The sequence below is a fragment of the Cupressus sempervirens genome, chromosome 11 (genome assembly GCF_028749045.1).
Source record: "Cupressus sempervirens isolate cs-2001-9-10 chromosome 11, ASM2874904v1, whole genome shotgun sequence".
In the NCBI taxonomy this organism is placed as follows: Eukaryota; Viridiplantae; Streptophyta; class Pinopsida; order Cupressales; family Cupressaceae; genus Cupressus; species Cupressus sempervirens.
In genome coordinates, this window is record NC_143128.1 from 33,918,771 (window position 1) to 33,936,900 (window position 18,130).

The window sequence follows — 18,130 nt, forward strand, 5'->3', positions numbered from 1 at the left end:
TCCCCTGGATTGAAACAAAAAGTTAAAAAGAATAAACCCATAATAAAATAATAATAAATCAACTAAACCTACCATTTCCGTTCCTTCAACAAAACTCACTGGTGACGATTCTTTTCCGCGTGGCAGTCAGTAAATGGCTGAAAATATCGAAACTATTTTCTGTAGCCAATAAAACGAACTCTTTTTCTTAACCCGGAGTCAGTAATCGGGCTTGCACATACACAAAGTCAATGCAATCCAGTTTAAAAATCCCATAAAGTAACGGTTTTGAAAGTCTAGGATTTTAAAAATAAAATTACTTTATTTTTTAATTATCTGAGCGAACAGTTCTGGACTACCATAGATTTAGGCAAGGCGCTATATACAGAGTTTTGCAGGTAAGCAGATTCAGAAACCCTAGTAGCATTGGCAGCCATGGGGTCGAAAAGATTTCTGATCTTTGCAGCTGTGATTCTCCTACTCATCTGCACATTCCAGCGGCTACATTGTACAAAAAACGCCGTTAAAAAAGACGCCGATTCTGATGAGATCGACGAGCTAGAGCTTCTGGAGGATGAAGACGAAAAAACTTCGAGCAAAATCCCTGAAAAATTTGGAGAAGAAGATGAAGAAGAATATGGCGGAGAGGAGTTTGACAATTTCGACGGCGAAGATGAGAGTAGTTATGCTATGCCGGAAGTGGACGAAAAGGATGTGGCCGTGCTAAAGGAGGGGAATTTCAGCGATTTTATCGCTAAAAATCGTTTTGTTATGGTCGAATTCTATGCGCCTTGGTGCGGACATTGTCAAGCTTTGACTCCCGAGTATGCTGCGGCTGCGACGGATTTGAAAGGTGAAGTTGCTCTGGCGAAAGTCGATGCTACGGAGGAAAACGATCTGGCGGAGAAATATAGTGTGCAGGGGTTTCCTACGATATATTTCTTTGTTGATGGAGTTCACAGGCCGTATCCCGGTGAAAGAACAAAGTGAGAGATCTTAAGCCTTTAAAACTGCTGTAGAAAATCTGTTTTTAGGGTTTTCAGTTTTTCAGAAATCACAATTATTTAGATCTTGTACATTTCATATAATTTCTTCAATTTGTGTCACTTTCAACGACTTCCAAAGTTTTTCATTTCTTCCAGATTTTACATGATTTCAGTAAATTGACCTTTTTTCAAGGATTTTGTGACTGGGACTTCAAACTTCGGCGATCTAAATATTTTGAACAGAAGAACTTCTGCAAAATTGCGACACAAGATGCTCAGAGAGTCGACGATTCTTGTACTTTTTAAATACTAGTAATTAGAGATTTCAAGGGCCACAATTTATAACTCTAAACTGGAGGACTTCTAGGGGAATTGTGACACAGGATGCTAAGGAAACTAATTTCTGTATTTGAAATATGATTCCCTAATTCCCTTGTATAGATTTTAAGCCAGGGATTTCGCGATTCCTCAATCTTACAGAAGCCCGTAGTATTAAACACATAGATCCTTGAATTAACTGACTTCGGTAGTCCTTTTTTACTATGGACTCTTAAGAGTGTGTGTATTCTCATTTTATTTTTTTTGTTTTCACGTGACATAGTTTTTAGACTGCAATTGTTTAAAATCTCTGTTTGGCATTTTCTCAAATCTTTCGTGTCTAAATTGTTTATTGTTTTCGTAATGATCCAATTTTGTAACCGTAGCAGTAGATCTTAGTCGTTTCCATTTCTTTCTTAGATATTATTTTAGTGGGCAGTAAGTGCCGATTGGTTATTTTTGTCAAATTTCTTTCAAAACATTGGCCTTTTTATATCAACTTGGTATCGATTATAAAAAAACAATAGATATATTTTTTAAAGATTTTTGCAAATTGTGTGAATGAATGAATAAATGCTTTTTAATGACGTTCACGAGACCAGAGCAGTAGGATCCGAAGAACAACCGCACTAGATAATTTCAGAATTCGTTTCCATTTCTAATTTTTTTGTATGTATCTTAACCAAAAACGAGCAGTCTGCTTTATGTTACCCCTTCAAATAAACTATGCATGTTGTCCACTCTCAAGATGATATCATAGAAAGATTTTAGAATATTAAACCTAAAAAATGCTGGAGTGTTGTTTTGTAACTGTTCCAGCGTAAGGTATTAACAATTCAATATGGATAAATATAAGGGCAGTTGTTTAGGCTAATTTAATTCCTGTAGCCAGTGCTCTTTAGTTTTGTATTTTTTTAAATCTGTGGAATAATTTATCATTGAAGTTCTAATCTTAGTATGATCCATTTTCTCCTACAGAACCCTTAGATTATGTACTATTTATGATTTTTTGAAATAGTGATCAGTTATTCCATTGCTCTCTGTATATCTGCGAATTGTATTTGGTCAAAGATCTTTTGATAAGAGTGTTCATGTTGGGCCTTTAGAAATTAAATAAGGCTTTAATTGTGTTTGTATGTTCTCGCCTAGGAAATGCCTAAAGTTTACCTGTCAGATCTTATTTTCCTTTTTTTAGCAAGATGTTACTGTTTTTTGGTTCTAAAATTAGTAACTTATTGTTTCTCTTGAGATCACTTGGACCCAATAAAGATTTGTCTATTGGAGTATTCAACTCTTTAATCTTTTTGAGACTTCTGTTTCTTTATTTGTGTTGTAGGAGAATAGCTTCTAGCTTCTTTGAATATATTACTACAGTCGAAAATGTACGTTGGTATTAGTCTACTTAGCTTCTTTATTGTATGGAACACATTAGGGGTAGAAGCTTAAAAGCTGGAATTTTCTTCTTGTATTGTAACCTACTGAAAGAAATTAATAGTTCAATATTATAAAAATCCATCAAGGCTTCCATCAAACTTCAAATTGTGTATGGCTTGCTTTTTCATTATCTTTTGGAGCAATGATGGGCAGGTAGACCATAGGTCCTTGAATTTTAATATTGTTGATGAAAGTTATGTGCGTCGTAGCTTTATAGTTTGTTAGTTTTTTGAGGGGTTAATTTTGTGTCTGTGGCTGCAGTTTTGCACTAAGTTTATGCCACACCTGTTTTTGAGACTTAAGATTTTCTATTCATATATTTTGTGATTTTTTCAAGTCAAATATTTTTCTAAAACAATGTTGTTAAACCCCTAGAATCAGGTAAGAGTTGTTTTGATATTTGGCTTAAAGAGTACCTTTGGAAACATTTCTTAGTTCTAATGCTTACCTTTGGAAACATTTCTTAGTTGTAATGCTTACATTGGAGATTAGATCAGGGGTAAATTTACAGCAAGTTCCATATGTATTTGATCCATTGGGAGTTCTGTTCCTGTATAATTGTAATCTTTTATGATTTAATGACATTGCTTGGATTGATCTATCACCATTAAGTCTTTCTGCAACTAGGAGTCAAAGTTTATGTACATACTTACATGCGCTTTTTTATTGTTGATTTCTACATCCATTGTTTGACATGCGACTAATTGAAAGTCGTTTGGGATACCAAACTGCAGAGAAGGAATTGTTAGCTGGATCAAGCGCAAAACTGGGCCAGCTGTCTTCAATCTTACCTCAACTCAAGATGCAGAAGCTCTGGTTGAACCAGAAAGTACGGTTGCTATTGGTTTATTTGATTCTCTAGTGGTAAGCAGATTTCTTAATTCAAATAAAATTCAGACCGAAGCATCAAATTTATATACTCTTCTATTTTGTTCGATGTTTTTCTCTAATTACAATAAATAGGGGCAGGTTTACTTTTTTCTAAATCTATGGGAAGGATCATTAATTTTTTTTTTCTTTGTTTGAGCCTTCTATTCTGTTTGGTTTGTGTCAAATCCCAAATTCTCTACAAGAAACTTAAATGGCCTTTCCAGTGCCATTATTAAGTGTTGGAATTCTGGCTTGGCTCACAACAAGTCTGGATAAATAGTCCCCCTTGAGAACTTTAATCAGCAGTTAACAGTACTCTGAATCACTGCTTTGATCATCAATGTTCAAGTGCTCTCCTAGTGTATTCTTGGGTGACTGATGATTAACACATTGATGGAAACTAAGATAAATAGTAAGACTAATAATGGGTCTTTGAAACAGTGTTATATTAATTAAGCTGCATTTATAAATGCAAGGCATCTTTGACATATTTTCATACCAATTGGAGATAACTCTTTGGGAGGTTTAGTTAGCCATGTAGCACACTCTGAAGGAAAATTTATTTTAAAATGATAGATGGTATATATTAGACTTAATAAAACTTGAATCCTTGCCAATTTTATATCTATATATTGTTGTCATTTGTAACAAGTGCATGAGATCCAACTCTGCAATAGTCTTTTTGTTTGTTCTATTTATTCTATCACAAATATGGCTTGCAATAAAACCAGTTTACCACATTTTTATACCATTGTTAGTCCCAGTTTTGCAAATAAGGACGACTAGGAACACATTCCCAAGTTTTGCTATAGTCTTCTCAAGTCAGAATGGTAAGTTACTAATATGACTAGTAGATTCTTGACACCTGACTTAATGTCTAAATTTTGCAGGGCCCTGCTAATGAAGTGTTTGCAGCAGCTGCAATGCTAGAAGATGACGTGCTCTTTTATCAAACAACAAGTGAAAGTGCAGCCGCTATTCTCAACATTGACCCAAAGGCAAAGCGCCCCGCTCTGGTACTACTGAAGAAGCAACCAGAGAAGGTGTCGCATTTTGGTGAGTAACAGGTCCATAATACTTTAGATGCAAATAAATATGCTAGTTTCTTTTTTTCCCAAGAAGATAATGCTCAAATGTTACAGAGAGAAGCATCTGAAACATGCAATATATAATTTAGCTAAACAATCCTTTGAAAGTTGAGCAAAAAAGAGGATGTATAAAGGGAGGTTTCAACCGTCAAGAGTTTAGGAACCCCACGTGAAGAAATTTGATCTTGTTTGAAAGATTGGATAAAAGCTGCGAAGATTCTCTAAAGCAGCGTATTCGTTATTTTGACATGTAAAATAGAGATCTCTTTTCCTGGTTACTTACTAGTTACAATTATTTACTTAGTATATTTTATTGGTTTGGACCACTTAGTTAAGAAACTAGTCACTACTTTTTAAATAGATCCACCCATTTGATTGGTTTTATTTGTCACTCTCATTTTGTATCTTGTGCAGATGGAAAATTTGAGAAAGACGCTATATCAGAATTCATCTTTGCAAACAAGCTTCCTCTAGTGACAACCTTCTCCAGAGAAACCGCTTCTTTGATTTTTGAGAGTCCTGTAAAGAAACAGGTAATGGTTCAAACTGCACTGAGGTTTTTTTTTGCATGGCTGTGTATTTGCAGTAAAAAAAAAAAAAGTCATTTTGTTTGGTTAATTCTTTTGTGCAAAAAGTTGTTGTTCATCACAAAGTTCTGAATAAGAGCTAATAAAAGCTTTTCTTACTTTTACAGATCCTGCTATTTGTACATGGAAAGGATGTTGAAAAGACCCTACCAATTTTTCAAGAGGCTGCAAAACTTTTTAAGGGAAAGGTACTACTCCCTCTTTCTTTCTAATGCTATGTTCTTGATTCTGTCACTTCTATCTTTTCTAAAATTCTATCACGTGCCTAGCACAAGCCATGATAAGATCTTGAATCAAGGAACTGATTCTGGATCTCTCCTCACTTTTTGCTAGCCATGTATTGCACTGAAAGTTTTCATATGATTATTACATTTGACACTCTACTAGTGTTAGGGCTAAATTACCATTTCATTTGGACTTTGGCTCATGCTGTCTAGTTTGAGGTCCCCTGACAAATAAAGATGGAATCTAATTTTTCATGGTTATATATTTTGCTAGATTATCTTTGTCCATGTTGATTGTGATAATGATGACGTTGGGAAACCAGTAAAGGACTATTTTGGCGTAACAGGAGAAGAACCCAAGGTTGGATCCCATTTTTGCCTTAATTATTTTCTGGTTCACATATATTGGATATTTCATATTAGCTTGAATACGTTTTGGATTTGGACGTTGTTGAAGATTTATTACTTTAATGTTTTTTGAAGGTAATGGCATATACTGCATCTGACGAGTCCAAGAAGTATCTGCTTGAAGATGAAATAAATCTGAGTACTCTGAAGGTATGCCTTATTGTCATTTGCATTCTCTTTATTTTGAAGTTTACGAGAAGTTGACTCTCTGTAATGTTGCATCTGAGTTAAGTTTATATGGCCTGCATGTGAAATTGTTTTCATCATCCTCCAATTTTCTGAAGCAATAGCAATGCTTTGAAAACTCTCCACATGTCAATTTTTAAAGTCAAATCTTAATTATATGCACATCATATAATTATAAGATGTTTTTGGAATCTTTCAATTACAATTAAATGATTTTATCTTCTTCAGGAGAGTGTATGCAGGAACAACTAATTAACTATAATCTCAAAAAAGCTATTTACCCCATATCCCTATGCGTCTGCTTAACAGCAATTTCTGCTTAATTTTAACTTTTTGAGTGTCTCCATGCAATTTTAACTTTTTGAGTGTCTCCATGCAATTTTTTAATAATAGAGAAAGGATAATTTAGAATCTTTCTCAATTTTTGTGGGGCAACAGCTGCTTAAAAGTTGAAAATAAGCTTTGAAAAAAATAAGAGGCTGAAAATAAGCAGCTGCTTCTCGTTGAAGAAAGCACGTGTCTACGAGGGATTCAAGTTCTATTTTTAATATTCAAAATGCATTACCAGTGGAGCATGAGATGTGCTTTTTACCTACCCTACAAAATGGGAATTGAGGACACTTAAGAAATGGCCTTGACATATCCCTATCCCATTACATATGGCAACATGTTGTATTGGAAGTCAGCACAGTCCATGAAGAAAAACAAAAAGCAAACCCTCTAGAAAAAAATTGGATTTCAGAGCTGTAAGATTTCCACAATTCAATTAGAATGCTATTGAATTCCTGGGTTTGATTGTGAATTTTTTTTACTACACGATCCTTCATGATGATGATGGATCTCTCTTCTATTTGACTCTTGTGCATTCTGATGATGGATCATGTAGTGTGATTCGAAATGTTGATGGAAAAACTTTACACAATTGAACCCAGGAATTCAATAGTAAAAATAGGATTTGATTTGTTTTCAAACAGCAGACCCACCTAATAAAGCAGAAATGGGTTCTGATTTGTTTTAAAAAAAAGAAATTAGATTTGATCTGTTTTTAATTGCTTAAATAATGATATCTTTTGGCATTTTGAAAGCAGCATTGGGATGTGTTTCCTAGGGCTCCAGGATGTATTTCTGCTGTCCCTGGATTTTCAAGTTTGAGTTAGAAACATTTTTCTGTATATGAAACAGATACAAAACCTTAGAGACATCCTATTACTGTGATGTTAATCCCGATTTAGGGACATTTTGAGTCATTTTTTTCCTGGTGTAATTGGCAGTGCTGGATAGAAGAGCATGGTGCTGACATAAACCATGATAGAATCCTTAAATTGGCCCTAGCTGACAATTCCTTCACCACCGAACACCATGTTTGCTTAGAGAACACCCAAATCTTGTTCAAAGACCAGAATTTCTTCAAGCGAAAACCCAAAGAAGCCATCAAAATCGGTTACCACCCCTCAAACCTCAATTGTCAGTCATTCCTAGCAACCCCTGTTATCTTTACCGAGAAATCGATCCTCTCATCTTCCCCCCTTGCCTCTTGCCCCCTCTTCCACTCCCTGTCCCTCCCCTTGGCCCCCCTCTGACTGCTGTCCCCCTCCCTCCATTTAGTTCCGTGATCTTTTTCTCGTCCCGTTCTCTTGCCTTGGTTTTGTTCTTTGTTCTCCTTCTATATGGTTGAGCAATCTCTGTTGTTTTTTGTTGCTTTGTTTGAGCTCCTTTTTGGTCCTTTTCCTTAGTACCTTGTTGTTTTTTATGTATGTATGCAGGTTAGTATACATGTATTTGTATTTATGTATGCATTCATGTATGTAAGCATGTATATATAGTTGTTTGTATGTGTATAATACTATAAAGGTACATGTTTTTGTACTTTTGCATATGTACACACATCTTTAGGGGCATGTATATAGCAGATTTGGACATTATTTCACACATTTATTTCTTTATCTTATTTTTTATAGGTTTATTCATTCTCTTGCTTTTTTATGTGGTATATTGACATGTATGTACATCTCTCCATCTCTCTTTCTCTCTCTTTATGTATACATATATAGATAATTTTTCATGCAGGTTTTATTATTGTTTGACTTTGTCTTTAACTTTCATTGTTTCTTTTTTCCTTTCCCCTTCTCTATGCTTTATTACCTAGATCCTTGTGCTTCTTTCTCCTCAAACCTTCCCTTTATTCTACCCCTGGTCTGCAATCTTTTTGTTTCTCCTTCAGTTCTTTCTCATCGTGATAATGGAATGTTGATGCAAAAAAGAAAATGCAGTCAGTTCCAGCAACAACAGACTTCTAGGTGATGGATTGTAGATTAAGCTCAAGCATTACTTCACTGCTGTTAATTTCCCTTGTATTATATATCATCAGTGACGGAACAAAAACATTTATATATGGGTAGTACTCACTCAAAAAAACTGTCTCCACTTCCCTAGTTTCAGGAAACTTGGGAGTATTGGTTGAAACTTGACTGTTTGCAACTTTATCATCCTTAAAATGGAGTGGCATGTGGCAGTGTAGGGATAGCTGTGTCGGCAAGGGTTATATCTTAAATCAAACTTGTTATTATAAAGACTCCTTAGGGAGATTTCATATACAAGTCTTCATATAATTTTGTAATTCTTTGTTGACCAACTTCTATATCAATATGTTTTAACTTCTAAGCGTTAGTCTGCCGCTTCTTTCAAAACATGATCTTGCTGTATAACAACTTAGTTTTGATTGTTTTACAAAGATCCGAAAGGAAAATCTGTACACGATTTTTTTAATCTTTTCTTTTCTATACTTTTTGAGAAAGCAACACTGATTCTTTTCTGGATTAGGCTTTTGGAGAAGGTTTCGTGGAAGATAGGTTGAATCCTTTCTTGAAGTCTGATCCTGTACCTGAAAAGGTTTGTTGACTTCTTCAATTTACTATCTAGTTTTTCATCTTTTCATACCATGGATTGTTTTAATCTTCTATGATGTTGTGCTCTGGTAGAATGATGGCGATGTGAAAATTGTTGTTGGCAAAAACTTCGATGAGATAGTACTGGACGAGTCAAAAGATGTTCTTCTGGAGGTAATAAGCTTTACAATTCTTGTAAATTAGAATTTGTTACCTACATTTTATATAGATGCAATGATTTTCTCCATTTTACCAACACATTTCAATCTTCACAGATTTATGCACCTTGGTGTGGGCATTGTCAAGCATTGGAGCCTATATATGAGAAACTTGCAAAGCACCTTAGGGGAGTGGAATCTCTGGTAATAGCTAAGATGGATGGCACAACCAATGAGCATGCTCGTGCCAAGGTAGGCTATGAACTGTAATTGATTATGTTCTTTTTTGGATGATTATTCACAGTTTAACCCTCTTGCGGTTGCCTGACATTTCCTGTGTTGTCTGACTTGGTCCTATGAAGTTTTACGTTTTATTACTCTTAATTTTTATAAATATTAGATTTCTGTATTAACTAATATATTTTTCCTTTTGTGACAGTCGGATGGATTTCCAACAATTCTTTTCTATCCAGCAGGAAACAAGAGTTTTGATCCTGTGAGTCCCCTCATGAATGCACTATCATTAGTTTTCCATTTTAGCACTACATGGATGATGAAACAATCATTTCTAACAATATTTGTTTTAATGCTCGAACAGATTACAGTTGATACGGATCGAACTGTCAAAGCTTTATACAAATTTCTGAAGCAAAATGCAGCCATCCCATTCAAGTTGCCAAAGAAAAGCGATACTGAGAGTGTTAAACCTGCCTCAGTTAGTGAAGACGAAAAGGCTGCTGACCAACTTAAAGATGAGCTATAACTTTATGTACCGGTACTTATTGACACATATATTCTGACGAAATGAGTTCAACACTGAGATGTTGTTTCATTTGGGGATAGATTGAAGCGAAATTACCCAGTACATTGAATCAAAACTCACTGACTTGACACTAGGTTTTGAAGAAGGTATTGCTCTAGAAAGTGTTTCTAGGGCACAATTTTCCATGAGAGTTCCCCAAGGTTCAAGTTATCAACGCAATGTGTCAAACATAAAGTATTTTAAGTTAATAAACTACTTAGAAGCCAATCAGTGCAACTTAAGAGATCACAAAATAAAACAGATTTTGACATTAGATTTGATGTAGCTTTGATATTTTACCACAGGTAATACCAGATAATTTATTCAGATCTCGGTGTGTGGGGATGCGCATCTAAGGCTTTGGCCAGTTTTTGAATTGCCACTGCCAAAAGAGTACAAATGCATCATTGATGTTATGAATATCTGAGTCACGCCTTACATTTCTAATAGATTTCTTGGTTTTAGCATCGAATTATTGCCAGAAGTTCTTTTTTAATCATTATACACTGGCCTTATTTTAAATTTATTTTCTGTTTCTCTTTTCATTTAGGAAAAAAAAATTATATGCAGCGAGAATTTGTGCGATGGATTATGTTTTTAAATTGGAAACAAAATATCCGCAGATTAGGAGATTACTTTCTCTGGGCTTCCTGTCCGTATGTTGTTTGAGTGTGTCCAAATGTCCTTGGCTTGGATTGGTCTCTGTTATCAAGATTTTAACAACATTTTTAAAGATGGTATTCTGCACTTGATAACAATTAGTTGTAGTGTCCCATGCGCAGCTCTGTATTTTGGAAATAAAAAACAAAACAAAGTTCTAATTTCTTTCTGTTCAAAATTTATTCGATGCTATGCTTAGAACAAATATTTCATGAGAGGACAAGAACATCATTAGTTATAGAAATGGCCATTATGCAGCTAAACAAAACCTAGTCGATCAATCATCAACCAATCCGTAATAGGGGCCGCGAACAGAGCTAATAGATGGAATTGCTCCTCAAACTATATATATCTTCATAATAAATTTATCAATTAAAATTTAATAATTGTAAAGTTGAAGTATAGTCTTTTTATTTGACTAAAAGAGGAATTTATAAAATATATCGGGGTCATGTTTTGAGTTATGGTTATGGCTTTAGTTAGGTTAGGGTTATAGTTATATTATACTTACAAAAGGGCTTATGGTTGAATAAGGGCAACTCTAATTGGACTCTCAACCTAATCTTAACACCTAATTTAATTGGAGCATAATTCTAATCTTAGTGATAGCGTTTCTCATTGAAACCTCAATCTAATTGAATTTATCCCTATCTAATTGATTTTATTGTTTGAAATTTATTACATTTAGGAGGTTCTAACAAAATGTCATAGTTTAGATTGAAAGCTTTTCTAGTTACCACATTGGGTTAGAGCTTACTAAACCATGCAATATTGGGGCAGAGCTTATTTGTTAACTTGATATCAATCGTGTAATATTAGCTTAGGATTAGATTTTTTTTTTTGTTAATGTAAATATATAGATTCTTGTAGTGGTATTGAGCTATAAGGGATATTGAAGTTTATAACAGGTTGAAGTTATTTGAAAGTAATATTGGATTTGTTGTTTGGTAGATGTAGTGTAGGGATTAGATGAATCATGTTAAATTTTTTGTCTTTTGTCCATTTGTGTGTGTTATTCCTATTTGATATTGGTTATATTTGCATTCAATTGTTATTTTTGCCTCTCTAAGTCCTAACAGTTTGACCATTCAAGATTCTAATTCTCTCTCTAATTTTACCTTTGAGTACTCCTTACATTTTGACAATGAGGATGAAGCTCCTATTGCAAATCTGAGTAATGCTCATGTTGCAAATTTGGGTGGTACCACTGCTATTAACCATGTGAATACCACTCCCACTCCTAGTTTTGCCCCCTTTGGCCATGTGGACAATCTAATCTTTCTACTCTACTCCAAGATTCATATGACAATGTGAATTTTCCTCAACTATCTGGCTATTATGGTGACATATTTTCAAATGATAATTCATTAGTGCCTCCCTCTTGTGGTGAAGATCCTAATGAAAACATTGCTTAGAGAATTGCTTGACAACATAACAAAAATGTTTCTTCAAGCTCACTCTCTTTTCCACATGTAGTGAGTGAAGGCCCTCCCATTCTTTAGGAGGGTTGCTAGCCTGTGTGCTAGAGTAGTATTCATTTTGTTTTTTTACACCTATTTTGTTTGTGTTGCTAATAAGTCATTTTAGTGTTGTTCTCTTTGATGCCTTTTGGCAATGATTTTGTAAGGCTCAACCCCATTGGTAGGCTATTGACTACAATAAAAAAATATCACTTCGCAAGAAATCTTTGTTCAAAATGGATCATCATCAATTAGGATTTGGTTGTACCTATCATGTGTATATCTTATCTATTGAAAAGAAAACTTATAGCCTTAATGTGCTTGAGTATTTGATATATGATGTTGTAAGGATTGTGGTGTTTATGAATATTAGGTGGGAACCTATTGATTGTCCAAATTGAATTTATCCCAGGCTAGATCCCCTAGATGGACAAGTTTTGTGACTATGCAAAGGAAATACACACAAATGTGTAGGTGTCTGTATGATTTTGATGCATGATAACACACAAATGTGTAGATGTCTATATGATTTTGATGCATGATAACACATTGAATTTCTTCAAGTATGAAAATATAATATTAAGTTGTATTAGGGTGAATTGATTGTCTTTAGTGAAAAATTAGGATGAGATAACTTTAAACATAGCAAAATAGGTACAAATAATAGTGGAATGCATAGGGATATTCATTTTTTATTTGATTCACAAGCCAAATTTGACATGATATATATTTGTTAGTATATATTATTCTACTAAGGTGGGCACAAAGTTAAGTAGCAAACAACATGAATACACAAATTTGATTGATCATCATTTTTCCCACACTTGATGGTCATACAAATATACACAAGTATGCAATTCAAATCATACGAACCATTCTCAATAACATGAAAAGTAAATATAAAAAAGGTCACAGAATACAATTTCATATGATGATTAAGCAACAAATAACATAAATACACAAATTTGATTGATCATCATTTTTCCCACACTTGATGGTCATACAAATATACACAAGTATGCAATTCAAATCATACGAACCATTCTCAATAACATGAAAAGTAAATATAAAAAAGCTCACAGAATACAATTTCATATGATGATTCTTCAATATGCATGGTTTATCGAATATAATTTCTTATACACATGACCAAAACACTCAATAGATAAATGAAGAAATAGGTGGTTTGAGGATAAAAGAAGAGAACACACTGTTCATGGGGAAAGACATGGCATAGATCATAAATGAAAGTAAGAAAAAAAGGTAGTGTAAGTAAACCATTAGGATTTGAGAGATAATAAGTCATAACATAATAATTGTTTTAAAAAGAAAGTTAAACCTATAAAATCATGATATTAACATGGTGATTATTTTTCATTTTTACGAAGTCAAATAAGAAGTTTGACCCTTACAAGCCACAAGACAAAAGCATATGTGTTGGTAGAAAAAAAAGGTCACACGAGGACCATTTACAACATACTAGTTGCTTGGCTAGTAATGCACATCAAGTTTGCATCTTTGCATCTTTCCACCAGGTGGAAACTCTCATAATGCGAAAGAGAACAATCAGTGGCCAAATGGTCAATGAGAAAGAATCATATGGAATGAAAGGGAAGGCTCTCTGAATTAAGTGATTAAGTCCAAGAGGCCTATCCCCAATTAACCATCAAAACCTCATCTCTTAGGAGGGGAGCAGATATGTCAATATCAATCAAAATACAAGAAAAAAATAGAGTAACTCACCACACTAGAAGCCTTAGATATGTTTCAAAAATGATTGATGAAATTGCCTGTAGTCTCAAATAAAGAATTCTCCCACAAATGTGATGGGAGAGTTTGGAGGTGAATCCACATGAGATGCACATATATTGATTTAGTAAGAGGGTCAAAGAAAGTTGACCAAGGTTTAACTAGAGGAAGAGTTTAAAGCCAAGACAATCAAATGACCGCCATTAGCATCTTTCCACCAATTTGAAACTCCCTTACGATGAGAAAGAGAACGATTAGTGGCCAAAGAATCATGTGTAGTGAAAAGGAAGGCTCTCTAAATCTAGTGATTAAGTCCAAGGCCTATCCCAACCATCAAAACCACATCTCCTAGTAGGTGAGTAACTATGTCAATATCAACCAAAATACAAGAAAAAATAGAATGACTCATCATAGTAAAATCATATCCACATTTCATAAATGACCAACAAAATTGCCTATAGCCTCAAATAAAGGTTGTTGTCTTTTATGGGCCATTGATGACCTATTAGCAACACACAAACACAAATGGTGTTGTAAAAAAAATGAATAGTACACTAGCACAAAGGCTAGTAGCCCTCCTAAAGAATGGGAGGGCCTTTACTCACCACATGTGAAAAGAGCATGAGTTTGAGAACCATTTTTCCTATGTTGTCGGACAAATGCATAGGCAATGTTTTCATTAGGATCTTCACCACAAGGGGAGCCATTAATGAAGTATCATTTGGACAATGTCACCACAATAGCTAGAGTGTTGAGGAAGATCTACATTTTTAGATGAATCTTGGAGTAGAGTAGAAAAAATAGATAGTCCACATGGCCAAAGCGGGAAAACTAGGAGCGATAGTGGTATCCACATGGTTAATAGTAGAGGTATCACCCAAATTTGCAGCATGAACATGACCAAGACTCACAACAAGAGAATTACTTAGATTTGCAATAGGGGCTTCATCCTCATTGTCAAACTACAAGGAGTCCTCAGAGGTAGAATCATAGAGAGAATTAGAATCTTGGATGGTCAAACAATTAGGATTGGAGAGATAGACCTAACAATTACGCGCAAATATAACCAATATTAGAAAGGAATAACACACATAAATGAACACATGGATGTTAGAGTGGGGTTGCCATTGCACCAAAAGACCGATTTGTCAATGTCCAATACACCCACTCAAGTTATAGTACATAGGAGGCGGTCAAGCCCTTGTCTCAAATCCAGAGGGGAGCACTGAATAAATTTCTAACAATCTTCCCCTTAGTGTTACCCGAGGGTCTGAGGATTCAAACTTGTGACCAAGCTCTGATACCACTAGTTAGAGTGGGGATGTTGTAGGACCAAAAGATCGATCTGTCAATGTCTGATACAACCACTCAACTTATAGTACACAAGAGGTTGTTAAGCCCTTGTCATGAATCTCAAGAGGAGCGCTGAATAAATTTTTAACAATGGAAACTCCCCTACAATGCGAAAGAGAATAATTGGTGTCCAAATGGTCAATGGAAAATAATTATGTGCAATGAAAGGGAAGGTTCTTTGAATTTAATGATTAAGTCCAAGACCTATCCCCAACCATCAGAACCACATCTCCTTGGAGAGGAGTAGATATGTCAATATCAACCAAAATACAAGAAAAATTAGAACAACTCACCACAGTAGAAGCCTTATCCATGTTTAAGAAATGACCAATGAAATTGCCTATAGCCTCAAATAAAGACTTCTCCTAAAAATGTAATGGGAGATTTTGGAGGTAAATCTATACTAGATGCACACTTAGTGGTTTAGTAAGAGGGTTAAAGGAAGTTGACCAAGGTTTAGCTGAGAGAGAGAGACAGAGAGTCCCCCACACCCAAATTTTGCTTGATATCAAATCATGTTCCACATTAAAAATAAATATAGCAATTGGAAAAACCTCTTGCATAGGGGTACAAACTGATGTAACTAATGATATCTAGGAAACTAACACCCATTTTGGAAGATCAAAAAGATAGGGCCAATAACTACTAAGTCTACAACTCAATCTACATCATTGGTATAACTCAATATTTTCCACCATCTTTGAGCTACACAACCACATGAGGCACAATCTTGGCACAATTTAAGGGGTGACATTTCACCCTTAGGTCAACAAATTTAGCAATACAAACATAGCTCCATCTGCTAGAAACAACAATATTAGAAGAAGAATCCCCAACTTTAGTAACTTCAGTATTGGAACACCCATTTTTACTAGAATTAGGCCCACAAGAAGGGCAAGTTAGAAGTTAGCACAAAGGCCTTGAGCTAATCTCCATGTCAATGGACACAAGGGAAACATGCATGTTCAACATCACTTATAGCCATGAAGCATTAGATAACACAATAATGATAGAAATCATCATCACAGACAAGCCCATCCCACTAGTGAACCTAGAGAACGCTTCAAGCAGTGTCGTGGATGGCCCAAACCTCTTTAAGAAGTCTAGTGAGAGGTAATAGCTATATGCATTTCAAATTGTAAAGTGCAAATGGGAGAATAAGCTTCCTTGAAATTAAAACTTGGCAATTGTATCATAACTTAGATTATCATATTATCAAACATGCAAAGCATCAAATCTAAGCTTGAAGGAAATAGAAGATCTATACTAATTTGAAGCTTTAACATATACACATTCTTTTGCCATTGAATCTTTTCTCAATTAGATAATCCATTTTTTAACAATCCTTGCAACTATAACTGCCATAGTTAATAATAGTTCAGTACATTATCAGCTATAGATAAATACTTTATTTAGGAGTGGGAGTTGTATAGTAACATGCAAGTCATATGCATTGATTTGTTAGAAATAAAAATTCTTAAAGATTTTCTCAATTAAGTTTTTGTTTGGGAAGATAGTTTAATTCATCATTTACTATAGAAGATTAATATTGCAAAAATATATGCTTTTGATATTAACCATGTTGCTTACAAAACTACAATCTAAAGGTGTTAAAACAATAGACCAAAACAATTATCAATGACAAGGTCAAAACAAGCCATTAGCAATAGTTTGGCAACAAAACTAATAAATCACATCAAGGTAAGGTACACAACTCACCCAAATAATGGGAAGGAGAATAAGAGATTATAGAATAATTTTTTTCTTTACCAGTGGACAACTATTGAGGCAATACTTTAAGTAGGGTCTCTACCACAAGGGTAGGGTGGTGGGAACCTCTTTTTCAGATAATACAAACTAGGATTGAAGTGTTGTAAATTATACCTCTTCATCTAAAGCTTGGAGAAAATGAGGAGAAACAATAGTCAGAGAAGCACCCACACAACTAGAGGGGGCCATACTAGCTGCAATAAGAGGTGGAGTTGCGTCAATTGGGTCTAAGGAGATTAAATTAGTAGGAGCATTTCTTTGGGGGGAGTCGTCATCAAGCTATGAAGAATTCGTAGATGAAGAATTAGAAGCCAAGATGGTCAAATGATTATCATTTTCATCTTTCCATAAGTTGAAGCACCTTTGTAGTGTGAGAGAACAATCCACAACTATATGACCAGTAGCAAGAAATCTCAAAATAAATAGCAAAGGCCCTCATAATCCAAAAATTGAATCCATGGTTTGTAACTAACCATGAGAACTACATCTCCTAGAAGGTTTGTGGAGATTTTAATGCCAGTTAGACCACAAACAGAGGTAGAGAGGCTAATCATTGTCATAACCTAAGAAATGATTAATAGAACTATAAATGACCACAAAACAAGAATTCTCCCAAAAAATGAGGGAAAACATTGGGGATCCAACCCCACATTGGATGCATATTGAGAAATTCAAAAAGAGGGTTAAAGGAGACTATCCAATGTTCGGAGAAGAGATAGTGCTGCCTACAAACCCATAACTTTCTCAACACAAAATCACATTTTTTTCAAAAGATGTTAAAAATTAATAAAAACCCCTTTACACAAAGGAAAATATCAATTCTAACTAGACTAAATATCTCTAATAATCTATCACCCAATGATGTAGATTTGGAAGAGAAGGCCAAAAACTAACCAACAACATTGATATAAATCTACATTATCCAACATAGCTAGGACACACATCACCATAGGGGATGTCTTGGCATAGAAGAGAGATAAATATTTCTCCTTCAAGGAGCAGTAAGAGTATATTTAGAAACATGAGAAATATTTCATCTATCAATAGTAGAGATGGGGGATTCCCTCATTCATTTCTTAGCAGAACTATTATCATGTCTCTAATAAGAGTGCCAAGTGTGCACTACTCCAGTTTAATCCTTCCAAAAATAGTGTTAGGAATAGTGATATGAACCTCTAGACCTCCTACAACTAGGTATGACATTGAGGTCGAG

The 18,130-nt window shown here is 34.7% G+C and overlaps 1 protein-coding gene across 1 annotated transcript; it reads left to right on the forward strand.

Moving 5' to 3' along the window:
• Positions 1-270: 270 nt before the first annotated feature.
• On the forward strand, positions 271-10,392 carry LOC149528117 (protein disulfide isomerase-like 1-4). Its single transcript, XM_089807913.1, has 12 exons — positions 271-965; positions 3,452-3,581; positions 4,478-4,643; positions 5,090-5,208; positions 5,370-5,450; positions 5,761-5,847; positions 5,970-6,044; positions 8,901-8,969; positions 9,059-9,139; positions 9,241-9,375; positions 9,563-9,619; positions 9,722-10,392. The coding sequence occupies exons 1-12, from the start codon at positions 415-417 to the stop codon at positions 9,884-9,886; spliced, it is 1,716 nt and encodes a 571-aa protein (XP_089664039.1). The 5' UTR covers positions 271-414; the 3' UTR covers positions 9,887-10,392.
• The last annotated feature ends 7,738 nt before the right edge of the window (positions 10,393-18,130 follow it).